This window comes from Thrips palmi, unplaced genomic scaffold, assembly GCF_012932325.1.
Source record: "Thrips palmi isolate BJ-2018 unplaced genomic scaffold, TpBJ-2018v1 HiC_scaffold_1, whole genome shotgun sequence".
NCBI classification, from domain to species: Eukaryota; Metazoa; Arthropoda; class Insecta; order Thysanoptera; family Thripidae; genus Thrips; species Thrips palmi.
This window is the reverse complement of record NW_023144620.1, coordinates 2,265,506-2,293,036: the sequence shown is the minus strand read 5'-3', so window position 1 is coordinate 2,293,036 and position 27,531 is coordinate 2,265,506. Positions and strand designations below refer to the sequence as shown.

The window sequence follows — 27,531 nt, the reverse complement described above, 5'->3', positions numbered from 1 at the left end:
TAGGGATCCAGCATGCTATGGTGCTGGAGGATTCGTAATTCCTTTTGCTGTATCCATTTTTCGTACATTTTCCGAACCAAAATAACGGAATCTTTCGCAGTGTCTTCGGGAGTCTGGCAAGCTGTAAGTCAGGCCAGGGGGGCCCCTTGCTCCGCTCTGGCCCTGCTTGCCGCGGCGCGCGGCTCGCCTTCTGTTGGATTGCGTTAGCTACTGATGAGGACCGCCGAGCACATATGTACATACGACTTAGTTATGTCGTCCCCGGTCCCGACAAAAGGGGTAGGGGGCCGCCGGGCCCAGGGGGGGGGGGGGAGGGGGAGGCGACACCACTGCCGACTGCCGGCTTATCGGGGGATCGGCCCAAATTGGATTCGGATTACGAGAGCGTATGACTGGGGCCGGATGGGGAGGGGGAGGGGGGGAGGCCCCAAGTGCCCGGATGAGCTCCGGGCCCCTCGGCGAGCCCCGCGGCCCCGCAGCTCCGGCGGCTCCGGAAGGATGGGGTGGGGCGTCTTGCCAACTGGGCCTGCACTCTCATCAGCGCGGACCAGACTCACGGCTGCAGCTGCTGCCACACTTAGCACCGGCATTACGCTCTTCTCTTGAAGCTTAATGTTAGCTTAGTTTCACCAGTGTAGGTGACGCTGCATTCGAGACGCGTTTTGAGCTCCAGAGTTAGTTGGACTCGAACCGAACGTGTGACCCCACCAATGGATTGCTCTCGGAACGAGGAATCCATTGGTGGGGTCAGACGCTAGGTTCCTGTCCTGTTGAGCAACTCTGAAGCTCAAAACGCGTCTAGGGTTTTGGCCGCCTCCACCGGTCTTCTGGCCCACTGTGCACCACCTTCACGCCAAGACGTCCAGAATGCATAATTCTAACGCGGGTTTCTTTTCCGATTGCAGGTTTAAGTCACCTCGACGGCAACAACAAGGAGTACGCCGCCGAGAACCTCAGCGGCTACGGCAATGGCGGCGCGGGCGGCAAGACGAAGAAGAAGAAGCGGCGGCATAGGTAAGCCAAGCAAACGAATTTTCCAACATTTTCCTCGGTTTTCCGTCAAGTTCCGTCAAGTTTTCGAGCTCCGACCCCACGGATGGTTGCGTCAGTGACCAGCAAACTGACATCGAGCCATTTTCGCCCCATGAGTGCGAGAAACACCCAAAAAAATGGTTCCTTGATTTTTGATTTTCTTGATTTTTTTGTAAGAAAAATAATCTTGACACAAGACAAATTTTCTTTATTCAAGAAAAACAATTGGATTAAGATAAATTTTCTTGCAAAAACCAAGAAAAGTTAAATTTTTCTTGATCCAAGAAGTCATTTTTTTTGGGTGAAGACAGAGCGACGGAAAACGACTTTAGGAATCACCCTGCGCTTCTCTAGGCGCTGCCCTAATCGGGTGCCTCATCCTGGCTTGCTTCTCCTGTCTTGCAGTCGGACCATCTTCACCAGCTTCCAGCTGGAGGAGCTGGAGAAGGCCTTCAAGGAGGCGCACTACCCCGACGTCTACGCGCGAGAGCTGCTCTCGCTCAAGACGGACCTCCCCGAGGATAGGATACAGGTGAGTCCAACAGTCCCGTCTCAGCGAGGACGGGCCCAAGGATAGGTTCAGGGGACGATGGATTAGTGGGCCAATGGCCGCGGCCGAAACTCTAGACGCGTTTTGAGCTCTACGGTCACTAAACAGCTCTCGAACCGAACGTATAGGACTCCACCAACGGACTCCTCATTCGGAGAGCAATCCATTGGCGGGGTCACAGGTTCGATTCGAGTCTCATTTAGTGACTCTGGAGCTCAAAACGGGTCCGGGATTTTCACCGCCTCCACCTCCACCGGTGTTTTGGCTCAAGTTCGCTGCAGCAAAAGTGGCCTACAGAAAGAGAGAGCGACTTTAAGGCTACTTGGCAGCCACCTACAGTGGGGGACGCTGCTCCTGTCCCCCCTCCCCTTTTCCCCTGGATCCGCGCCTGTGTTCGAAACGACACGCGTTTTCCCACGAGCGGAGCTGGGAGGAGCAGAGCGAAAAACACCGCCAACAAAAAAGGCTTCCATGTTGGCGGCGGCGTCGCGGGGGTGAGGCCCACATCGTGGCAACGCCGCATAGTGGGGCGCCGCGGGGCGCCGTGCGTGGCGGGGCGGGGCGGGGCGGGGCGTGGTGGGGCGGGGCGTGGTGGGGCGGGGCGGGGCGGAGTGGAGTGTCGGCGTGGGGAGTGCGGCCGACGTCTGTTCGGAGCTCTAGCTCTAGCGGTGGAGTGATTGGCTCGCGTGTGTGCTTTCTCCACCGGCCCCTTTTTTCTCGCGTCCCACCGCGGCAGCTTTCTACAGAAAGCCTCGCTCCGAATGCCTAGGCCGCCTAGGCACTACTGCAGTGTAGTGGGGGCGACGCTAGACCACCACGGCCCCGCCTCGCCCCGCTTCCACTTTCTCGATTTCTGCGGGAAGCGAAACTGTCGACGCCATCTCTCTCTCTCTCTCTCTCTCTCTCTCTCTCTCTCTCTCTCTCTCTCTCTCTCTCTCTCTCTCTCTCTCTCTCTCACTCCTGCTACACCCACGCACATATGGCCCAAATGCGTACATATACAGTATGTATAAGTCTACAGACTGTGAAGAAAAGGGTTTTTCGTGCCTTTTTCGAAGGGTTTTTAATTTCGGAGTGATTATAGACACGCCGCGTTTCTATAAGAAAAAAGACAGTTATATGCACACCGGAAAACCGCTGGTGTGTATATAATAATAAATGGCGTTATTTTCACGCGGCGTGTCTGCAATGTCTAGTTTTCTTATTAGCACGCCGGAAAAGCTTTTCCGGCGTATCAATAATAATTTGTAGCTTTATGTTGACGCGGCGTGTCCCTAATGGTGTATTTTCTTATTGACACGCTTCAAACTCGTTTCGGCGTGCCTTTAATATTTTTCCAAGTTAGGTGCACGCGGCGTATCTCCAATGCTGTGTTTGCTTATTTAAACACCGAATGGAAAAATGTGTTTCTAGCGAGGAACCCGTCCCGCCAGGCTGGCATGGTGGGTTGGTGGTACCGCACCCGCATGCTAAGTTTTTGTCCCCGGTTCGAATCCCGCAGAGTGCGGCGTGCAAATAATATTTTCCCCCTTTGTTTGCACGCCGTGTGCGAATAATAAATCCAGCAGTTAAAGACACGCGGTGTGAACGCAACGGTACAATTTCTTATAGAGACGCCTCAAACTCTTTCTGGCGTGTACATAATACTTTTAGCCCCAATTTCCACGCGGCGTGTCTATAAGGCACTAAATCGTTGTTTACACGCTTGGTCTGTACAAAGTGCTCCAAACTTGCAACCCGACCGGCCAGGAAGGCGTCGTGGGCCGGTGGCACCGCACCTACATGCTAAGTTTTTGTCCCCGGTTCGAATCCCGTCAAATGCGGCGTGCAAATAATGTTTTCTCCCTTTGTTTGCACGCCGTGTGAGAATAATAAATTTAGCAGTTAGAAACACGCGGCGTGGACGCAACATAAGGTTTTCTTATTTACACGCTTCGAAATACGCGCTTAGTCCTCAAGCACGGCGAACAGAGCTCTGAGATTGCTGCTGTCTGTTAGGACCACGACGGTGTCATCCACGAGGAAACACTTAGGTGGTAGGCACCCTCCCCTTGAGGACTTAGCGCGTGTTTCGAAGCGTGTAAATAAGAAAACCTTATGTTGCGTCCACGCCGCGTGTTTCTAACTGCTAAATTTATTATTCTCACACGGCGTGCAAACAAAGGGAGAAAACATTATTTGCACGCCGCATTTGACGGGATTCGAACCGGGGACAAAAACTTAGCATGTAGGTGCGGTGCCACCGGCCCACGACGCCTTCCTGGCCGGTCGGGTTGCAAGTTTGGAGCACTTTGTACAGACCAAGCGTGTAAACAACGATTTAGTGCCTTATAGACACGCCGCGTGGAAATTGGGGCTAAAAGTATTATGTACACGCCAGAAAGAGTTTGAGGCGTCTCTATAAGAAATTGTACCGTTGCGTTCACACCGCGTGTCTTTAACTGCTGGATTTATTATTCGCACACGGCGTGCAAACAAAGGGGGAAAATATTATTTGCACGCCGCACTCTGCGGGATTCGAACCGGGGACAAAAACTTAGCATGCGGGTGCGGTACCACCAACCCACCATGCCAGCCTGGCGGGACGGGTTCCTCGCTAGAAACACTTTTCCATTCGGTGTTTAAATAAGCAAACACAGCATTGGAGATACGCCGTGTGCACCTAACTTGGAAAAATATTAAAGGCACGCCGAAACGAGTTTGAAGCGTGTCAATAAGAAAATACACCATTAGGGACACGCCGCGTCAACATAAAGCTACAAATTATTATTGATACGCCGGAAAAAAACCGGAAAAGCCGGTCCGATCGGGCCAGAACGCTTTTCCGGCGTGTCAATAATTTTTTTTTCAGTTAGAGCTACGCGGCGTGTCCCTTACCCGCGTAATTATTATGTACACGCCGCGTCTCAATAACATAAAGCGGCATTGGGGACACGCGGCGTGTATATAATATCGGTCTTTTAATTTTTCCTCTTCCCAGCTCGCCTTTTTCTGCCGACGCATCGTTAAGGCAATTTTCCTTGCGTCTAGGTCTCCTTCTCTACCTTCGCTCGAATTACCCCTTTGTCCGGTACATTTTTTCCTCGAGCCCTCGCATTGCGACAAAGCCGACGGCACTACTGCTTTTTCAGTCACTAGTTCTGAAGTCACGCCGCCCGCGGCGCTAGTGTCGCCCCTAGCCAGCCGGGGCGCAGGCTCCCAGGCGTGTAAGCTGCCGGCACGCCCTCCCACCGCACAGCCCTTCACCTCCACAAGCAGAGCCCCCCCTTTCCCACTAATTCAAGCTGCCGCCGTCGCCAAGGCCTATTGTACGAGCCTCGAGTGCTGTTCGGGTAATTTTCCCTCATGCCTTTATGCATTACTCTTTGTCGCAAAACGCGCTGGCATATCGTTAGGCCCTTCTCTCTGTCTTACCGTCGGTCGATGTACACCCTTTCCCTCCGAGTCTCTTTCGTCCTTTTTTGGCGGCAAAAGATAAATAAAAAGTGTTCCCTTTTTTCCCTCGCCGGGTGCATTTCGCATCCACGTGCTACGCCCAAAAGGGGGCCCTTCGAAGCTTGTTTGACGCTTTGGTCCGCTATTTTGGGGGAAAAGGATGGCACTGTGGGACATTGTTGTTGTTGCTGTTGCTGCTGCTCTTGCTCTTGTTTGTGTGCCTTTCCCGAGAGGACTGCAGTGGAAGTGTGCAAAGCACAGTGCGCTTGGCAAAAACAAAAGCAACAACAAAAACCTTCTTTATTTTTCTCGCACTGCCGAAAGTGAGCCGCTTACTTTAGAGGAAGGAGCACGAGAGGCCGTGTGGGTGCAGACTTCCACGAAGTTAAAAAAAATAAAAGTCTGTAGTCCCATCGAATTTTTGTGTTGGTTGCGGGTTGGTTGACTCTAACGTTTTTGGGGACCTTAAGATTTTCGTGCTTTTTAATTTACGACAGTCCGAGGTAATTATGATCTACTTTCATTTAAGTCTGAGAGTATTTTACAAATAGTTTTTCAGATTGAAAAATAATTATTTTTTAAGCTACGTTGATGACGAAACTTTGCCCGCAATCATTGTATGTATTCAAAACTGAAGTGACCCCACCAATAAATAGCTCTTCGAACGAGGAGACACTTGGTGAGGTCACACGTTCGATTCGACTCCTGCTTAGCGACTCTGGAGCTCAAAACGCGTCCGGGATTTTGACCACCTCCACCGGTCTTCTGGCCCACTGCTGTGCCTCGCCCCTTCGCTTGCCGCCGCCTTGCCGCTCGCGGCCCTGCTGCCGCGCCGCCCCACCCACAGCCGCGCGGCGAGAGCGAGAGAGAGGCCCTTCCCCGCCCAATGAGGGGCCTGCGCGCGCACGCCGCGCCGCGACGCGCAGCCAATCAGGCGCATGCGCAGTCCCCCTCGGACGACGCGCCGCGCGCCCTTCTCTGCAGACTGATTCCGAGAGTCGTTTTCGTCGCTCTGCCTCTCTCGCACCAATACGGTGCTCCCAAGGAGTGCGAGAAAGGCGGAGCGACGACAATGAATCCCGGACCAGTCCCTCTCCCTGTTCCGAGCTCGTCGTGTACTTCTCGCGTATACGTGCATGGTGAGCCGCTGGCTGGGCTCTGAGTGGCCCGCACCAATTCCTTACCGTTTCATTTGCCACACTTTTCACAGACAAAAGGTGTATAGGTTAAAAGTTGTTATGAACTGATCAGGTTCACAGCACAAAAATGAACTTATGAAAAGGGAAGATGGAACACACTAATCTAAAACGAAGTTTGTTTCCAATGTTGCGAGCATGTGCACGGTAAAAACGGAACCTGTTTTTTTCGGGAAGCCAATGGTGAAGGCATAGGTGGTTTCCATGGAGTTCCTGGGAAAACCAGGAACCGTTTTTACCGTGTGCAGAAAAATGAAAATTCTGTGCCAAACTTAATTTGACAAAACTGTAACTAATTACAATTTTGTCAACAAGTGTAATGAATTGCTTCCAGGTGGTACGTAGCAAAAATAGTTCATCATTGACATTTAACGTGAGCATTTGGCAAGCTCAAAATACCAATGGTTTCAGCCGTATTGTTACGAAGTGACGCAAAACGGCATATAGTTACCTATTTTCACACGTGAAGGAAAAAAACCACTTCAAAATAACCGTGTGTTTTGAACATATGTAAGGAACTAACCACAGTTCGTAGGTTCGTAGGTTTATACCGCACCAGATATACAGTCACTGAAGAAATAATTACGAACTACGTAATTTCTTTGCAAGCCTATGGACGCTGAAAATACTTTGTGACGGAAAGCCACTTTTCTTTGAAAGACCTTAAATGGTGTACCAGTTCGTAAGGTTTTCAGACTGTATAAAGGTGTGGAAGTTTCCGGCAGTGGAGTGACCGTCGCCACATTTCATCTCGCTCCCACGCGCGTGCTGACGGCGCCGCTAACGCGCGCTTCGTCAGTCCAGGCATGTGTGTGACGGCCGTTAATTATAATTTGACACCTTTTTTTTGCCAATTACCGGCGTGTCCCCGCACGCTGACGCCGCGTCGCGCTCGTGACACTCTTCTTTCCCCTTATTTGCTCTGTGTGTGTGTGTTTCAGTGCATGTGTGTGTGTGTGTTTCAGTGCGTGCGTGTGTGTGTGTGTGTGTGTGTGTGTGTGTGTGTGGCGCGCGTGTACCTGGCGGCTCGCGCTGAAAAATCATCAAGTGGCAATTAGAATTTAAAAATATGCATGACGAATAAAAATGCAAATGGGCTATTGCGTCGTCCCGGCTGGTAATGGTCCTCTATTAAAAGCGAATGTAATGACTTTGTTTCGGCGCCGGGGGTGCAAGCAGGGGTCAAAAGGTACTTCCGCCTAAAGTGTGTGTGACTGACAGCAAAAACGTGCAAAAAAGGTGGCAAGAGCGAAAAAAACACATAATTTCCTTGAATCGCTTATTTTTTACACTAAAAGACTTCTAAGATTGTTTCAAAACTTTTCTGTTGGGTGGATAAGGAAAATAAAATTTCAAATCGCAAGATAAAAAACTAGTCAAGCTTTCCTACAATTTTAAGAAAAGCTGACTTTAACCGAAAATGACCCAAAAGTGGTTATTTTAATACAATTGCACAGTGAAAGTCTTTTTTCGTAAACAGTGTAGCCGTTCTTTCGCAAAAACCCTTCCTGGCGGACATGGGCGAGGTCCGCGCTGCCCGGCGCTGCCACACTGGCTCGCAGTCCTGGCAGTCCTGGCGCCGCAGGGCCGGAAGGAGCAGCAGGGCGTCCAATTAGCGAGGCTCCATTTTTACTCCAATTAGATTGTTATTAACTTCATTTTCGAGAGGAAAACATGACGCCGGGGGGCTGCACAGTGGGCCAGAAGACTGGCGGAGGCGGCCAAAACTCTGTAGACGCGTTTTGAGCCCTAGAGTCGCTAAGTGGTACTCGGACCGAACGTGCGACCCCATCATTGGATTCCTCGTTTCGAGAGCAATCCATGGGTGGGGTCACACGTTAGGTTCGAGTCCGATTTAGCGACTCTGGGGCTCAAAACGCGTTCAGAGTTTTGACCGCCTGCACCGGTCTTCCTTGGCCCACTGTGGGCCGCAGAGGCAGTCCGCAGGCCGTCTGCAGTGGGGTGGTGACGGCACGGACACAAAAAGGGTGTCCGAGGGCTTCGTTTTCTCCTCCAGAGCGCCGCACTGCGAGGCAGTACCTTTGAGCGAGCCGACCGCAAAATAGCAGCTCTCTCTCTCTCTCTCTCTCTCTCTCTCTCTTCCGCACCTCTTTCCCTCCTTCTCTCGAGCGAATTGTTTAGCATGGAAATCCGCGGGACGATGCGCAAAGCCGCGCCCCACCACACCCCGCCGCGTTGCTCGAAATGATTGGCACGTCTACAAAATAACCATTTTCGGCCATCAGAGCCAGGCGCCCGCGGATTGACGAGAGGGGGGGAGAGAGCGAGGGGGGCGCCACTGGATGGGAAGGTGGACAATGACTTGAGACTAGATTGACTGACTGTGACTAATTTCAATGGTGACTTTTTCGACTTGTCCCTAACTTTTTGACTTGTCTCTGACTTTCTGACTTTTGTACGGACTTTAAAGACTTTTTGGTGACTTTTTCGACTTTTTCAAGGCGTATCGTGGCCTTAACCCCTTGAATTTAGGCAATATCTCCCCAAAAGTTAGAAGAATTGACTTTTTTTGGCCTTTTTGAGTGGAGTGACTTTTTGACTTATGATGACTTTTTTGACTGAAAAATTGACTTTTTCGGACCCCGGACAATGACTTTTGAAAGTGGCGCCCCCCTCGGGAGAGAGGGAGAGAGAGAGAGAGAGAGAGAGAGAGAGAGAGAGAGAGAGAGAGAGAGAGAGAGAGAGGGAGAGAGAGAGAGGAGGGGGGGCACTTGCTGCGACTAGGAAATAAATAGACAAGTAATAAACGAAACCTGGTGGTGGCGGTGGTCCCTTGTAACAGCAGCTCCACACTTTGGCAGCGAGTTAATGTCCGCAGTGATTCCGTGTCTGGATCGTGACAGGTCCACAAACCGCACGTAGTACGCCCTACGCCGCGCGCTCCCTAAACGCCCCCGCGGCCCCTCCCCTCCCCCTGCCCAGCCCGCCCCCGCACGTGCGCGCCTGATTGGTAGAGAAAGGCGGCGCGGGGCGCGAGCCGCGCGAGCGGGCCGATGTACTTTTCAGGCCGATCGAATAAATCCAGCGCCACGTTATTGTGAGCGAAGCAGGGCGGCAGCCCTCTCTCTCTCTCTCTCTCTCTCTCTTTCTCCCTCTCTCTCTCTCTCTCTCTCTCTCTCTCTCTCTCTCTCGCTCTCTCTCTCGCTCTCTCTCTCTCTCTCTCGCTCTCTCTCTCGCTCTCTCTCTCTCTCTCTCTCTCTCTCTCTCTCTCTCTCTCTCTCTCTCTCTCTCTCTCTCTCTCCCCCTCTCCGGGGAGACCCGACCGCGGTGCGCGATGATCTCCTTTCCACCTTCTTCTTATCAATGCGCAAAAAAGACCGAAAAAACAGAAAAATAAAATTGAGACGCGTTTTTTTGTTAATTTTTTTTTAGTATCTTGTTTCGTTTTTGCGGATGTTTCTTCTGGAAAGTCTTCCCAATTACGAGTGGCGTGGCGCCCCGTGATTGACTGGCTGGCTGCGCGTGCGGGGGCGTGGCCGCAGCGGCGCTCTCGTCGCTCTGTCTCTCTCGCACTCGCGGGGCGTCCCGCGGGGGTGCGACAGAGCGGCGCTGTCAACGGCACGCTCTCGCGCCTACACTGCAGTGCGAACGCGCGTTTTGCTATTAACTTAATTGCGTTAGCTGTGACTGCGCGGCCACCTCCTTGGGGTTTCCATCGACAAATTATGTTTCAGTGCGGCAATAAGCGGAGCAGAGGGAAGGATTCGGGGTTAAAAAGGTTTTAATACAGCGTCGGAGCGAAGACTTTGTTCTGTGCGGCAGCGCCCAAAGTCAAGAAGCTTAACACGTTTTTAGAAACCGAATTGGATTCAATACTACATTCCTTTCTGCGCGAAAAAAAGGACCGATCAACTCTGTTTGATCGACAAATTTCGATACACCCAAAAAATGACTTCTTGGATTTTTAAAAAAAAAATAACCTTTCTTGGTCTTTATCCAAACTTTTTTTTCCTGTATGCAGAAAAAGACATTTTCCTCAAGAAAATCAAAAATCAAGAAGCCATTTTTCTGGGCGTAGCTGCAATCGACAATCCATTTATCTTCAACAAGCACAACGAAGTATTTTTTTTTTCGCGTGACAGGAGAAAATTTTTGAAACCAAATGTTATAGGTTTGCAATGAAGCACTTGCTAGGGCTTGTGCTCGTCGAGGGTATCGATTCTGTGGCTTGGAATGCGTGCCTGGCGCACTGGTGTTTTTCCTCGCGTCGGCATCGCGCCTAGGCTCTCCAGCTCGATCTCGCACACTACCCTCGTCGCTCTGTCGCTCTCGCACGGTGCGTCGCCGAGGGGGTGCGAGAGAGACAGAGCGACGGGGGCGTCGCTCGGAATCGAGTGGCGGGGCCCCGACGCGCGGCTTGAGATAATTAGGCTTGGAAATAAGCCCGTTTCGACGGGCACCTTGTGTGTGCACACGCCCGCCGCGCCCCGCCACGCCCCGCCACGCCACGCCGGGTCAGCAGCCCAACCCGTAATAAGGCAGCCCCTACAATGGCCGCCCCGCCCCGTCCCGCCCCGCCCCGCCCCGCAAGACCAGCCAGTCGAGCCAGTCATTGTGGCGCACAAAGGGCGAAGGCGGTGGCGTTCATCTCGGCCGCGATCCCGTCAGCGCAACGCCACACAGTGGGGCAGAAGACCGGTGGAGGCGGCCAAAACTCTAGACGCGTTTTGAGCTCCAGAGTCGCTAAATGGGACTCGAACCGAACGTGTGACCCCACCAATGGATTGCTCTCCGAGCGAGGAATCCATTGGTGGGGTCACAGGCTCGGTTCAAGTCCATTCTAGTGTCTCTGGAGCTCAAAACGCGTCTAGAGTTTTGGCCGCCTTCACCGGTCTTCTGGCCCACTGTGCGCCACGGCGCGGCCCCGCGAGCACACTGCGGGCACCGCGAGCACCGCGACGGTGCGAGGCATGGCGGCAGTGCGGAACCAGAGGCCGCACACGTCGACAAAGGTCACTGCGGAACACGGGCGGCTCCAGAGTCGGCTTGAAAGAGGGAGTGTGGCAAAAGTTGCCTCGATCCTTACAGGGGCAAAGTGTGACTTTTAGCCAACTTTTCAGAGCGCGACGGTAGCGAGGGGTGAATCACTAGTGTACTCATGTGTACATATTTGCCCGTACTCAGTGTACTCACAAGTTTTAAAAAGGTGAAATTCTCTAGTTTTTCGACTGATTTAACGCCGACTGTCGTTAAAAACGCTAAATAAAGCCTTAAAACGTTTAAAATTGTGAGATTTATGAGCAAAGCAAAGTGTACTCACCCGTACTCATGTACTCATGTGTACACCAGAACGCCGAGTGATTCACCCCTCGGACGGTAGTGGGCCAGAAGACTGGTAGAGGTGGGCCAAACTCTTGACGCGTTTTGATCTGCTGAGTCGCTATATAGGACTCGAACCGAGCGTGTGACCCCACCAATGGATTGCTCGTACGGAGAGCAATCCATTGGTGGGGTCATACGTTCAGTTCAAGTCCCATTTAGCAGCGACTCTAAAGCTTAAAAATGCGTCCAGGATTTTGACCGCCTCCACCGGTCTTCTGGCCTCATGTGCCTGCCCTCGTCTGCGCACTTCGAAGCTTCATTCGAGCTTACACCTTACGCTTGGCGACCTAACGCCCTTCTACTTGACGCCTACAACTAAAGCTTCAAGGCAATCACCCATTTGTTTAGGGAGGAAGAACGCCTCATATGAACTCTTGCAGTCTCACCCAGGAAGGGGGACGGACTGTACGCATCGAAGGGCGCTACGCTTCGCCTTTAGTTTCGCCAGCCAGTGTGGTGGACGTCGCGTCCGTCATACGTGTCGCTGGGAAAGAGCCGAACGGACGGACGGAACTGGACAAACTTTCCCTGGACACTTCTTTTTCACGCCATTCGCCCCGAAAACGACGACCGACCCGAGCCTCGTTGATTACGGCCTGCCCCACCCGGGCCCCGCCCGGTCCCCGCCACGCCCGCCACGCTCAACAACTTCCAAATTATTGTCTCCTGGTCACCCGTCATAGTCGCGGTTTCGATCCGCGCGCGTGCGTGTGTGTGTGTGTGTGTGTGTGTGTGTGTGTGTGTGTGTGTGTGTGTGTGTGTGTGTGTGTGTGAGAGAGAGAGTCGTGACGCATACGTGTTTACGTGGCGTGCGGACAGGGTGACATTTCTAGAAACCATCACTTTTTGGTCGCGACCCCCTATACACCCCCTTCTTTCCCCTCCCACGCTACCCCCTCCCCTCTCTCTCTCTCTCTCTCTCTCTCTCTCTCCGCAATAGCCCGGCCCCCGCCATCATAGGACCTAACAAGACCGAAGGCGGCCCAAATTGTCTCGAGGCAAACAGAACATGTTTGTGTGATTGGTTGAGAAAGGCGGAGACAAAAGGCAAAAGCCGAGAGCCGCGGAGTGGAGTGCCATTACCGCCGTTCCGCCACGGAGTGCCTGGCCGTGGCGTGTCGTGGCGTGCCGTGGCGTGGCGCGGCATGGCCGGAAAAACAATGGCCGCTTCGCTCCAATTGGATTAAACAATATTCGATGGAAATTGTGCAGAACGGGAAGAAGGGAGGGCAACACCGTCGCGGGGAGGGACTGGATGGATGGATGGATGGATGGCTGGATGGATAGAACCAGTTCCGCGAACACTGTGAAAATTTGAGTCGTCACTTGATGGCAATTTCAAGGCTAATTTTCATTACAACAATGTCGTCAAAGCAGATGATGACACTGTTGTCACGCCCATGCAATGAAAATGTCATCAATTTGTGATGAGATTATCATCATTTCAAATTAATGAAAATGTCGTCCACGTTTTTGTCATAAAGTGACGACAAATCTTCACAGTGAAGTTCCAGTGAACCTCGCGAGGACTGCCACTGTCTCAACAGTTACAAACGTATGACAAAATTCAAATTTTAACTCTTTACGAGGTACTTATTAGTTGAATTACAGTGTCCAGCCTGCTATGAACTCATCCAGGAAAATCTTCAGCCCAACCACGCCGTTCAATTTTGCACGCAAAATCAGTCAGCTCCAATTATTATTAGCACCGTCAGTCAATCAATTAAATTATTGTGTTTGGGGGACAGCCGAAACCTAGATTATGCTTCAGGTGGATGCTTGGTCAGGAGACCAATAATTCTAGTTGTAAACTGACCTAAGCAAACAATAAAACACGAAAATTGAACTGAAATGACATTTCGAAACGTGTGCGTGGAAACAAACAGAACGAAAAACAATTCTCACGCAGTGAAAATTGTGATTAGCAGCACTGGGGATTTCCGGGCACGCCACCGTAACAACGACCGGCATCGCGATTGGCTGATCGGGTAATGACCCTTAATCATATGACTAGCACGTCACGCTGCCTGCTGTCTCTGCCTCGGTGTGAGTGAGTGAGAGAGAGAGAGAGAGAGAGAGAGAGAAAGAGAGAGAGAGAGAGAGAGAGAGCAAGAGAGTGAGAGCGCTGTCAGTCTCTGCGTCGGTGTCTGTGTGAGTGTGTGCGTGAGGGTTGGTGTGAGGCGGCCGTACTCCACCATAGACAATATGAACTGGCAGTTCGGTGCGTCTCTGGCGCCATGCTCGCCATGCTGATGACTTCCATTGAGAGCTAAGCACACACACACCACACGGGCCCAACGAGCGAGCAGGGCCCGGAGGCCTTCCTCCCCCTTCCCTCTCCACATTATTAAGCGATTATCGCAGCCTAACGATTCGAGCCGAGACGCGACGCGGGGCCGAAGGTGGCTGCCGCCGCCATGGCGGTAGCAGACCGATTCCGAGAGTCGTTTTCTGTCTCTCTCGCACCTATACGGGGCGCCTCGTGAGTGCGAGAGAGACAGAGCGATGAAAACGACTCTCGGAATCAGTCTGCAGCGAGACACTGTAGCCAAAACTTTGTGCCGCGCTGCCTCTCGCGACCGCGCGGTCGCCTTGGCACTGTAACTGCCGAGCGGTTCCCGAAAGGGTCGCTCTGTCTCTCTCGCACCGCTGCGGAGCAACCCTTGAGTGCGACAGGGACAGAACGATGCCACTTTCGGGGATTCGCCTCGTCGTAAACAGTGCAGCGTCACGCGCCATTTCCCCAGGCGAGTCGCGGCGGGGCCGCGGACGGTACCCCTTGCCTCGTGCATGGAAGCGCTGGCTGGAAAAGTTCCCTGGAAGCACTTCTCACTGGAAACAATTTTTGCTGGAAATTCTCCCTGAAGGCTCTTGCAGGAGGCACCTGCTCGAAACATTTGATGGGAGCTCTAGTTGGAGGCACCGGCTAGAAGCACCCTTGCTGAAAACACTTGCTGGAAGCACTGGTTGCAAACACTTCTTCCTGAAAGCACTTGCTGAAGGCAGTTACTAGGGGTACTCGCTGGAAGCACTTGCTGGAAGTACTTGCTGGAAGTACTTGCTGGAAGCACTTGCTAGAGGCAGTTACTGGAGGTACTCGCTGGAAGCACTTGCTGGAGGCAGTTACTAGAGGTACTTGCTGGAAGCAAATGCTACAAGTACAATTGGGAAGCACTTCCAGGGAGCACTTGGTGGAAGCACTTGCTGGTTGCGGTAATTGGCGCACTTGCTGAAATATAATTTGCTGGAGGCTAGTGTTGGGAAGTTGGAAAAAAAACATGGAAAAATACGTTTTTTTCCTATGTTTTTTTCGTTTTTTTCCATGGCTATACTTTTCGTTTTTTTCCAATTTTGAAAATTTTCTAACTTTTGAGTGTTTTAACTAGGTTTTGTCTTTTTGTGATTGGGAAGTATTTAAATGAGAAACATCTTAATTTATCTAATACCCCAATTACCTCAAAAGCCCCTTAAGAGTGTATGGTGTGGGAACTAAAATTCTGAAAAATACGAATAAGGTTTTCAAGTATTGATGCAACAAGTATTGATGCAATTTTTAAATCGAGTTTGACATTGATCCCAGCAGTTTTTTGTGTTCTGATAGCGAAAATCACTTCTATTTCTACCCCTGGTCTAAAGTTCACTGAATATGAGCCCGTAAGATGGATATTTCGTCTACTCAAGCAAAGTCCAAAGTGCACAAACTATGTCAATTCGCATCGCTCAGCCACACTACGCGCCCAGACTAAACGGCACGTACCCCCAGTATAGACCAATCGGGAGAGACGTGTCATGAAGCGGGAACTTCAAACAACACTCTAAAAAAAGTTACAGAATTTTGTATCATTTTTGATGCAGGATTTTGTATCACCTGCATTGGTTACAAATATTTGTATAAGTGATACAGAATTTTGTAACAGATGTGCCGGTTACAGAAAAATGAATCATTTTGGAGCTTGATAAAGAAGTTTGTTACATGAAGGTTACAATATTATGTTTGTAACATAACCGATACAGAAAATTGTAACTGGATACTAAAGTCTGTATCAGCGATTAAAACATAAGGTTTTAACGGCAAAATTGAACAGCAGTGCCCATAGAGACAAGTTAAACTTAGAGTTTTCATGTGCTTTTATTTTTCCCGACTCTGAATAAGAGATTCAGTCTCGTGTATGCTTGGCTGGCAAGGCCTCCGTCCCTTACCACGCGCGCCTCAGGTCACCGGCTACCTGCGCCGCTCCCTCCACGGCGTCCGCACAGCGCAGTTGGTAGCGTGGCGGGCCGCCAACCCTGAGTCTGGGGTTCGATTCTCGACTTCCCAGAGTACATCTGGGAAAGTTGTGACTCGAAGAATGGCATAACGTCCTTCAATCAGACCAAAGGAGACTACGTTCGACCAAAATTCTCATTTTGATGCTTGATTTGGAAGAATAACGACTGTTTACAAATTTTGTAACCGTTACGAAATTCTGTAACCAAGTTACAAAGAAAAAAACTGTATCCATCGTGATACAAATTTCTGTAACACATGTTATTGAAAAAGCTGCGTAACCATGTTACAAAATTCTGTACTGATTTTTTTTAGAGTGAACCCCAAACGTGGAAATGCCTTCAGGGCCCACGCAAAGAAGATATTGCGTGACATACATCGTCATATTTACCAAATCCGAGCTTTTAGACACGATAATCTATTATCCAGTAATATTTTTAAACTAAATAACGCTTTTTTTAAATTTTTCATACTTTTCCATTTTTTCCGGAAAAAAACATGGAAAAGTATGTTTTTTTCCGGCTGATTTAATTTTTCCGGAAAAAAACCAACACTACTGGAGGCACTTGCTGGAAACACTCCCTCGAAGCACTAACTGGCGAAACACTCTCTGGAAGTACTTGCTGGAAGCGCTATGCCCGGAGACGCCGCAAGACGCTGGGACTGGAGCGGGTTGCGAGGCCGCGGCGCCCCGTGGCGGTAATTCATACAGATGATATCGGTTTCCGCTTTTTATTGCGAGCAATTCGTCGCCGCGGTACGACCGCGGGGGGCGGGGCCTCGCTGTCTCTCTCGCACCGCCACGGGCCGCGCCGTGAGCGCGAGAGAGACAGAGCGATGGCAGGACAGCTCGGCAACCTCCGAGGGGGTGGGTAGTCGGAGGAGTGGGGGCCGCGCCCTGATATGTGGCCATGGCCGGAGCGCGGAGCCCGCAGACTGAGAGTCGTTTTCGTCTGTCTGTCCCTCTCACACTTACGGCGCGCCCCGCACGGGTGCGACAGAGACAGAGCGACGAAAACGACTCTCGGAATCAGTCTGGCAGACAGAGCAGTGGCGGTGCAGTCGAGAGCCGTCATAAAAATTTCGGGCAATAAACATAATTCCCGCGAACGGCGGTGGCGCTGTCTTCGCGGCTCGGCGACTCGATCAACCGCGCGGTTTATTTGATTTGCGGGGTCGTCTTGACTGCGCCGCGACGCCGCTCCCGAAGCACTCCCGAAGCGTTCCCGAAGCGGTCCCGAAGCGCTCCCGAAGCGCTCCCGAAGCGTTCGCGAAGCGGTCCCGAAGCGTTCGCGAAGCGTTCGCGAAGCGCTCCCAAAGCGCTCCCAAAGCGCTCCCGAAGCGGTCCCGACGCGGTCCCGAAGCGGTCCCGAAGCGTTCCCGAAGCACTCGCCCGAAGCGTTCCCAAGCGTTCCGGAAACACTTCCGAAGTGGGCCCGAAGCGGGCCCGAAGTTTCCACAAAGTGCTCTCGAAGCGTTCCCCAAGCGGTCCGGAAGCGGCCACAAAGTGTCCCCGAAGCGTTCCCGAAGTGGTTCCGAACCTTTTCCGAAGCGGTCCCGAATTTGTTTGACACTTTTTCTGCCAGTGTGGCCGCGTGTTTGCTAGTTGGTTCGAGGTTACAGGAGAATTAGTCGTGCCAGCGAACACTCCTGCCTTGGCAACACGCAAGCGAGTTTGACGACGTGCTGTGGAGTGCGGCGCTTGGAGGCTGGAAGCAAGCAAGGCACGCGGCCTCGGGGCTCGACGGAGTGGAAGTCCATACGCACGCCGCGCTAATGGTCAGCGTCGCCCCGTCTCTCTCGCACCCATGGGGCGCCCCCTGGGGGTGCGAGAGAGACAGAGCGACGAGCGAGAAACCCTGTGAAGCGCCTAACGACCGACCCTTCCTCATTGCCTCCGGGACACTTGCGCGCGAGTCCCTTGTTCATCATTGCCTGCTTATCGGGCCGACGCTGTGACGTTGTGACAGGCAGTGTCGCTGACGGTGTCGTGGGCGAATCCGGCGCGGGGTGGCGCCTCACAGTGGGCCAGAAGACCGGTGGAGGCGGACAAAACTCGAGACGCGTTTTGAGCTGCAGAGTCTCTAAATGGGGCTCGAACCGAACGTGTGACCCCACCAATGGATTGCCCTCCGAACGAGGAACCCATTGGTGGGGTCACACGTTCGGTTCGAGTCCTGCTTTCCGACTCTGGAGCTCAAAACGCGTCTAGAGTTTCGTCCGCCTCCACCGGTCTTCTGGCCCACTGTGCGCCTCCAGAAGGGGGAGGGGGGGCAGGGATGGCCCTCAACTCCTTGTGACAAATCGCCCCCCTCCCGTCCTGATGCCACTCCTCGCTCACAGCGACTCTCCCGTAATGAGCCATTTCTAAGCAGAAGTTAGCAGAAGCGCCGAGTCGAGCCTTGCGGAGGGGGAAAGGGGGGGAGGAGGGGGGAGAAGGGGATAGGGGGGAGGTTCCGCGACGCCCCTGAGACGCCCGGACAAAAGAGGGGAGACAGGACAAAGTCAATTACGAAGAAGGGGGAGGGGGGTCTTGGATTGAACGGGAAGGGGGGGTGGGAGTGGAAGGGGGATGGAGCGGAGGGGGGTTCCGGTACAACTACATCAAGGCGCTAGAGGGAGAAAAAAGTTGGTTGGAACACTTCTCACAAAAAAGAGAGAGGGGGAAACTGACGTTGCCGTGTTGTTAGGCTCACGCGGCTGTTCGTTGGCGGGAGGCGCCGCGGCCCGATGCGATATGATTGGTCTAGCCAGGGCACTGCCTCAACAAGGTCCTTGAGTAAAGTCACAAGACCAGTGAGAAGTTTAAGTCTAGTTATGTTGACTGATGGACAATCGGTTATGATTAGTTTGAGAGGGGCTCATTCGTTATTCGGACACCTTTGTGAAATAAAAGAAGCAAATAAAGTGTGGCTTGAAGAAAATGAATAGAATAAATTTCCCAAGGTATTTAGATGGGGAGAGTCCGTTCCAAAGCGTAACCAGCAGGTTACTTGAGAAAAAAAAGAGGGTACTTTAACCAGTGAAGTCGCCAGGCGAAACAAGAAAAACGCGGAAAAAGGACGACAGGAATGATCGCTCTGCAGTTCTCCCTGGCGGCTCGCCAACCCCCAGCAGCAGACTGATTCCGAGAGTCGTTTTCGTCGCTCTGTCTCTCTCGCACTCAAGGGGCGTCTCGTGGAGGTACGAGAGAGACAGAGCAACGAAAACGACTCTCGGAATCAGTCTGCAGGTCAAGCAACCCGACGACGCACAGTGGACCAGAAGACCACTGGAGGTGGTCAAAACTCTAAACGCGTTTTGAGCTCGAGAGTCGCTAAATAGGCCTCGAACCGAACCCCACCAATGGATTGCTCTCCGAACGAGGAATCCATTGGTGGGGTCACACGCTCGGTTCGAGTCCTGTTCAGCGACTCTGGAGCTCAAAACACGTCTAGAGTTTTGGCCGCCTCCACCGGTCTTCTGGCCCACTGTGCGACGCGGACCCGCGGCCGCAGGCCTGGCTGCGCCACGCGGTGCGTTCCTGTTTCCTATTCATCATTATCGTTCCCCTCCATTAGGCCTCCCCTCCCCTCCCTGCCCAATCGATGACTGTTGGGGGTTATAAGCAGCCTGTTAGATTGATTACTAATCCATCGAATCACTGCCCCCCCCCCCTTTCCCACTCTTGTCTTGACCACTACGACAAACACGCAACCAACAGACTGATTCCGAAAGGCGATTTCGTCGCTCTGTCTCTCTCGCACTCATGGGCGTCGCGTATGCGAGGGAGACAGAGCGACGACTCTCGGAATCAGTCTGCAGCCCGGCCGCGACCCCTCAGCCGCCCCAGTGCTACCAACCTGTGAACGCGGCGCCGGTACAAAAGAGAGACAGCGAGAGGGTGGCAGCCCTGCGGCAGTGCCTCGCGGTGCCGGACGACGGATCGATATAGTTTTTATCGGTTCATCTAGGTGAAATATTTGCTCGCCTTCACGGACACCGCGGCAGCCACCCCACGATAGGCCGGAGGGCTACTACTAGTTGCGGCGGCGCCGCCCTGCAGACCGATTCCGAGGGTCGTTTTCGTCGCCCCGTCTCTCTCGCACCCATACGGGACGCACCGTGAGTGCGAGAGAGACAGAGCGACAATCAGTCTGCAGGGAACGGCCCGAGGGGGTGCGGCGTGGCGGCGGGAAGGGTGCGCGTCGCGGACAGCAGAGAGCCTGAAGGAACGTTTCGTCGCTCTGTCTCACTCGCACCCCTACGGCACGCCCCATGAGTGCGAGAGAGACAGAGAATGAGGCGTCAGGGAGGCGGCAGCTGCTGACCGACACGGCGTTTTAAATGTCCGCGGCATTCAGTGAGTCATCCCTGTCACGGACCGACTGTCGCAAACTGGACCGGCACTGACTCGCCGATTTAACGTCGCGAGCTGTTGTAGTTGAAGCGAGTGAGGAGGGGAGGGGAGGGGGAGGGGAGGGGAGGGGAGGGGAGGGGAGGGGAGGGGAGGGGTGTAGAGGAGGGGAGGGAGGAGAGGAGAGGAGGGAGTGGGACGGGGTAGTCATCCGGGCGAGCTAGGCCACCCGGCAGGCAGTAGGCGTTACAGTGATGTCGCGACGCCTGCAAAGTAGGCAATAAGGACGCAGCGTCTCGACGCGCCGTAAGTCCAGACCATTGCACACGCCCCGCCCCGCCACGCCCCGCCACGCCACGCCCCGCGCGGCGCTTTCGCCACGGCGAGGCAGTCGCAGCGCGAAACAATCAATTTGATGCAACGAGCGCGCGCACGGCCTTGGCGACGTCCGTGGGGAGCAGCAGGAGGAAGATGTCTTCCAGCCAAGCCCGCCCGCCCGTGTCGCGCAAGGAGCAAAAGTAAGAGACGGAGAGACGGGGATGGCTCCTGTGGGGATTCGAACCCGATGTGTCGCGACGACCGTCAAAGTGTAGCGACAACAGTGTCCGTATGGCTCGGCATTTACTTAGTGGCGTGCTATACATGGATGCGGTGGGGTGCGGTGGGGTGGGGTGGGGTGGGGCGGGGTGCGGTGGGGTGGGGTGGGGTGGGGGGGTGGGGCGGGGCGGGGTGCTCCGGGGGTGAAAGAGGATCCCCGCACTCAATTAACGCACAGCAAACATGTTGCCGCTCGGCGTGATGTGGTTCTGCGACGGTCCGGTCCGGCAGCCGGTTCGCGAGTACACCGCGAAAAAAGATGTGTCACCGGAAAAATGCTACTTACTTAGAAAATATTGCTCAACTGTGTATATTGCCATAGCTGCTGTTTGTATCTGGGTGGGTCAATATTTCCCACCTTGATTCTAAAAGAACAGTTTCCTTTGTTCCGTGTTTAGTATAGAAAATGGCAAAATGGCTGCCTCAGAAGAAAAACTCTCACCCCATCTCACAAAAAAAGGAAAAAACATGGTGTAGGGAAGTCCCTTTAAAAAAGGGTCCGATAAGTTTTTTTTTATCCAGTGGTTTCTTTGACAAAGTCGTATTTCCCTGCCAATCACGACTATATTTTAGACTTGGCTCTTGCGCAGCTCCCGCGTTGCGAAACTGCATAGCACGCGACGACCGGAAGGAACGGAGCCTTCAAATCGAGAGCCACTACACTAGTTGGCCTTTTGTTTCGTAGTGTATTGACACGGCCGATAACCTGGATTAGGGCCACCAGTGGCCGTGCTGCACTTGACTCCAGGACCTCCGCTCCAGCCGTGCTCCAGCCGCCCCGAGCTGTTTGCCCCGGATGTTGTCTCTCTCTCTCTCTCTCTCTCTCTCTCTCTCTCTCTCTCTCTCTCTCTCTCTCTCTCTCTCTCTCGCGGCTCATTGGCCTCTTGGTTTCAGGCAGCCTCGGTTTGTTAAAAAGACGAGGGCAGTGTCAACACCCCCGACAGTGTGGTGGCATTCCGACCGGGCAGGCTTGCAGCCAGTTTGCCTAGTCGGTGACTCATCAAGAGTCGGGGGGTCTCCCACATGTCATGACGTCATGCTAAGTCGAGGCATTTCATTCGACAGAGACCGGCGCCGGCCAAAACTACGCGTTTTGAGCTCTAGAGTCGCTAAACAGGACTCGAACCGAGCGTGTGACCCCACCAATGGATTCCTCGGTCGGAGAGCAGTCCATTGGTGGAGTCACACGTTCGGTTCGAGTCCCACTTAGCGACTCTGGAGCTCAAAACGCGTCCGGGATTCTGACCGCCTCCCCCGGTCTTCTGGCCCACTGTGCGAGGCGACTCTCCCGAACGGCTCGGCCTGGAGGACCACCGCAGGCAGCGTCTTGCATTCACCTGTTCCTCCCCGTTGTTCGGCTCCTCGAGCGCCACGAGGGTGCGATGTGTTGCGGCCCCGCGGCGCTTCAACGCGGGTGGGTAGGCCGAAGGGCCGCAGGGCCCCGGCTAGCCCCGGCTGCAGGACGAAGGGTCCCCGTCGGAGGGCCCCGTCGGAGGGCCCTTGAGGTGCGCTCGGCCGTCGTCGAGGGGACGCGTCCGGCGGCCAACAACAGTGCAGCCCTTCGCCCTATCTTCCCCGCCACCGAATGTTCAGTTTGACTCGAAGGGCCGCCGACGCACAGTGGGCCGGAAACCGGCGCAGGCAGCCAAAATTCTAGACGCATTTTGAGCTCCAGAAACGCTAAATGGGACTCAAACCGCGAGCGTGTGACCCCACCAATGGATTCCTCGTTCGGAGAGCAATCCATTTGGTGGGGTCACACGTTCGATTCAAGTCTCATTTAGCGACTCTGGAGCTCAAAACGCGTCGATAATTTTGGCCGCCTACGCCGGTTGCTGGCCCACTGTGCGCCGACGCACAGTGGGCCAGAAGGCTGCCGGTGGAGGCGGTCGAAATCCCGGACGCGTTTTGAGCTCCAGAGTCGCTAAATGGGCCTCGAACCGAACGTGTGACCCCACCAATGGATTGCTCTCCGAACGAGGAATCCATTGGTGGGGCCACACGTTCGGTTCGAGTCCTGTTTAGCGACTTAGAGCTCAAAACGCGTCCGGGATTCCGACTGCCTCCACCGGTCTTCTGGCCCACTGCACGGCGGACTGCGCAATCGCACAGCGCAGTGCGTGGGAGCAGCAAGACTCCAAGAGTCGTGTCCGTCGCTCTGTCTCTCTCGCACCTACACGGGACGCCCCACGAGTGCGAGAGAGACAGAGCGACGAAAGCGAGACACAGCTCGCGCGGAAGTAGGTGGTCGCCGCTATCGCAGCCCTTGCCCTCGCAAGGGCCGGCCGAGGGCTTTGCCTCGGCTTTGCCTCGGCTTTGCCTCGGCTTTGCCGGGGCCGAGGGTCACCTGGGCGTCCAATTAGAGCTCGAGGGCCCGCTTCCCTGCTTATTATTACTCCGCCAGATTTACGGGAACGACGACAATGGACTTGCAGCGTCACGCCCTGGCCTGGCCCCGGCCCGGCCGCCTTGTGCCCACCTGACGGACGGCTCCACGACGGGTACCTGCAGACTGACTCCGAGAGTCCGTCGCTCCGTCTCTCTCGCACCCGTGCGGCACGCCCCGCGAGTGCGAGAGAGACGGAGCGACGACTCTGTGTGTGGCGCGGCGTGGCGCGGCGACCCAACATGGCGGCCTCCTCGACGACCCCCTCGCCGTCCTTGAGTACCTCGTCTTGCCCCTTCCAGACAGCGAGACGCAACGACCCACCACGTTATTCAAAAAGCAAAAAAAAATTCAAAAAATAATTCAATTTTTTTAAAAAAAGTACAGTGGATTCACTACCCTGTATTTTTGGACTGATTCTGTACGAGACGTTACAGTTTACAGTGCACTCTCAACATCTTATGGTCGTTTTTATACGTATTACGATGGTTTTTCATCGTAAGGTACGCATAAATTTGCACATACGTAATATGCTTGATTTTTCATCGTATTACGCATGAATTTTAATGTAGTACGTATGATCTCATTTCATCATATGCTACGATGTCCCTTTCATCATAAGAATCTGAGGGTAAGCAGACGACCTGTTCACGCAGAATTTTTACGCGATTTCGCAGAGAAATTTGGGCAGTTTTTCCGAGTTTTTCGATGGACCTGACGTCACTTTTTGCGATTGAAAGTGGCGTATTTAAATACGAGAGCTCCTCACAGGGCCGTGGTCGCGTGCCCCGCGAGTCTGCGCAGATAATCTAAATTGCCTTTCATTTTCCGGTCCGATTCGCCCTCCGACCTCCACGAGTGGCAACAGTTGCGGCTCATCGGGGATTAAACTACAGTGTATTCGCCAAGGGCCCACTGCCCACTGCACTGTGTGGCCGGGCCGCCGCGTTTGTTGTGCCGGGCGATCGTATCTGGAGGCGAATTAGGTTCGAACACCGTGATGACTTGCTTGGCCTGGAGGAGGAAGTGGAGGGGAGGGGGAGAGGAGGGGAAGGGGTGGAAGAAAGGGGGTGTCTAATCCGGCACCAGTTGGGCGCGAGGCCCGCAAAGGTCCGGTAGGGTGGCAACACTACTCCGGAAGGGTGGCAACACTATGCACTTCGGTTAGGAAGGGTGGCAACTCTAGGACTCTCGTTCTCTCTCTCTCTCTCTCTCTCTCTCTCTCTCTCTCTCTCTCTCTCATTAATAATTATTAATAATCAATTGATCAGTCTGCATTGTCGCATGGATGGAAAGCTGAGTCGGACTGAAAATTTTGAGCACACAAGTGTTTTATTCAAATTTTTCATGTTTTTTTTATGTTTTTTGTTGTTGTTTTTGTGTGTGGATAAAGGGAAGCCTGTTGCCTACGTCCTGGTCCGGAAGAATTAGGAGGGAATAAAGGCGACGAAAATATCCAGCGAGGCCGAGTGTGCGAGAGAGAAAGACAAAGGGAGCCCGAAACGCGGGGGTTAAAAATGGTTTCCGTGCACGGTTCGCGCTTCGCGCTTCGCCTAGCAGAACTGTAAACTCGCCCATCAGTTCGGATGGCCGCACCAGTTTAGAAATCACATTCAATTAATTCCGCGAGAGGACACCAACATCACCCTCTCCTCTAAACACCCCTCCCCCCTCCCCCCCCTCTCTCTCTCCGTCTCGCCGAGTCTCCGTGAAAATGGGGAATAAAGTGCAATGCACCTTCTTTCCGTAATCATTGCGGTGTTGGCTCAATTTCAGAGCCCTGCTTCGTCTTCGTCTGCTTCGTCTGAGACAGAAAGTCGCTCATTGACTTTCCTTCTTTCTTTGTCAATTTGTTTCAAGGATTTGGTTGTTGCTGTTTTTTTTTCTTCATTTTTTTGCGATGATTTGTAAATAATACATTGCGGGAAAGTCAAATAAATGGAACACGTCCCGTGGCTGCGCTCGGGCACCAGCCCGGCACGTTCGGGGTAGCGGCAGCCAGGCTGCAGACTGATTCCGGGAGTCGCTTTCGTCGCTCTGTCTCTCTCGCACCCACACGGCGCGCCCCATGAGCGCGAGAGAGACAGAGCGACGAAAACGCCTCGGGCAGCCATAGGGGTGGCAGTGCTCCCCTGAGGCGGGGTGGCTCGGCGTTTGCGTGTAATGTGGTGTGTAAGGCGACATGCCACGGTGCATCTTTTTATTATTATACATCCGGGCGGCGCCGCGCGGAGACAGCATGGGACAGGCAGAGCGGGGCAGAGCCAGCGGGGGACTGGAGTAACAGTTTATAACTGCGTCTGCCGGCATTAGCGGCAGGGGCGCCACACGCGCGGCGCGACGCTCCCCGCGGCGGCTGCGGACTCATTTCGAGAGTCGTCTTCGTCGCTCTGTCTCGCTCGCACCTGCACGGGACGCCCCAAGAGCGCGAGAGAGACGGAGCAACGAAAACGACTCTCGGAATGAGTCTAGTGTTCCTTCACAACTGTCGTCATTTTTCCGGCCCGAAAGCCGCGAACGCGCTCGTCGTGTGTCTCCACCGCCTTCGCCGCTCTGTCTCTCTCGCACCCCTGCGATGCGACCCACAAGTGCGAGAGAGACGGAGCAGTGCCCCCCCCCGCGGGGACACACCACTGCAAGGAATGGGGCGCTTGGCTGTGAGTCACAGGCATCAGAGTTTGTTTAATAAGGCGATGTGTGCTGCACTGTGTGCCAGGCGGCGCCGGGCCTGAGTCACCACGACACTGACAGGCCTAGCCAGGCTAAGCCACACAGTGTGCCAGACAAGGAAAGGGAAGGACAGTTACGGGGTTGGATCAAGATCAAAATCGGGCACTAGGTCAGAAACGGCAACAACACTATGGTGAAACAAAGGCACAAATGCTACGACCTTAGGAACATAACAGTCTTTTACACCCTTCAAGGGCGTAGTTACTAAATGCCTTTGGAGGGGCATTAAAATTTTGCCAGGTAGTCTGATACTAATTCACGCCCCTTTCTTCCCTTCTGCCCGCCTTGCGTTTTACCAATAGTTAGAATGAGGACAGTAATAATGTACCACTGAAACTTGGTTGGACTGATGACCAAAAAGAATCAAATGCTGCTTCACATTTTGGCCAGAACCTAAGTCTCACCAAATTGCGGCAATATTCACATTTCTCGACAAAGAACGGAGAGACTTCAATGTCCATCTAAAATATGACCAAAACTTGTCAATACAGTCTAAACAATAAGTGGATCCAGGCCAGAAATAATTAAATGTTAGATAAAATACAAACAAGTTAAAAGAAAATTCTGAACACCAGTGGATGTAGCCCACTGGAGCTCCTACACAGTAAAGACAATCATGCAAAGTCCCTGTTCGCAGTTCGCATTCCACAGCAGCTCGTATTCAGTTTCTTTGAAGTCAGAGGTACTCACATTTAGCACTGCGGCACTGATGAACTTTGCAGACAAGGACATTTCCGGTTGAGTTTCCCAATGAATGCAGTAACCAAACTTGTTGCTTGGTGTACTGTACTATCAGGACCAGAGTGCAGTAGTGTTGATAATTTTCACAGTTTTTCAAGGCACACACAGTTTCACAGAAGTTAGGATGGATGTTGAAAAACAATCTTCGCCAACAAAAGACGCAGTCGGCACCAGTCGTGATCACACAACACGAGAAAAAACTTAATTTTACCGATGAGAGCAAAAGCAATATTAGTACCGCCGCGGCCATTTTGTGTTACTGTTTGTTGACCGACTGTGAATAGGGAATCTGCGAATATCGAATCGAAACGGAAGAAGGGCGGGAGCGGGAGTGTCGATTCAGATTCAGATTCGGTATTCGCAGTCGTCCTGCGAAGATTCTAAAACTAGCATGGCCGCGTTGAGTGTGTTATTGTAGAGACTCTCATCGATAAAATTGATTTTCTACTTGTATTGTGTGATGTCAACTGAAACCGACTGGGCCTTGAGTTGACTGAGATTGTTTTCTAACATCCAAGCTGCAGTGGACCTGAAGAACAGTGAAAATCTTGTTAAGTAGTTTATCAACGCTCAATACACTTTCAGGCCCTGGGCCCAATACCAATAGAACAGTGCACCAAGCATCATGTTTGAAAACCCCCTGTGGGAAAACCAGGTACCGTTTTCACCGTGTACCCTTGTTGGAGCTCATTGAAGGTGGTTGGGATGGGGTACAAACAGTCAGTGCAGTGTATCATTGCTCGAATTTCATTTTCGTCGCGACCACCAATCGCGGTGGCAAAACGGGACACAAACGGTCTCCAGGGATCACTCGCGACAGCAGACCTCGTTTCCCGGTGCCCCGGTTCCCACCGTCGGCCTCACGTCCCCGGGGTCCGCCACGCCACGCCGCGCCACGCCGCGGGCCGCACAGCGGTA

General features: G+C 53.2%; 1 protein-coding gene across 1 annotated transcript in view; it reads left to right on the top strand.

Annotated features, from left to right (window-relative positions):
- Positions 1 to 27,531, top strand: part of LOC117643123 (visual system homeobox 2-like) — an 86,032-nt gene that overhangs the window by 43,548 nt on the left and 14,953 nt on the right. The window contains exons 3-4 of the mRNA XM_034381812.1: positions 906 to 1,014; positions 1,438 to 1,564. Of these exons, the coding sequence (XP_034237703.1) occupies positions 906 to 1,014; positions 1,438 to 1,564 (236 nt within the window). The remainder of the gene's footprint in view (positions 1 to 905; positions 1,015 to 1,437; positions 1,565 to 27,531) is intronic.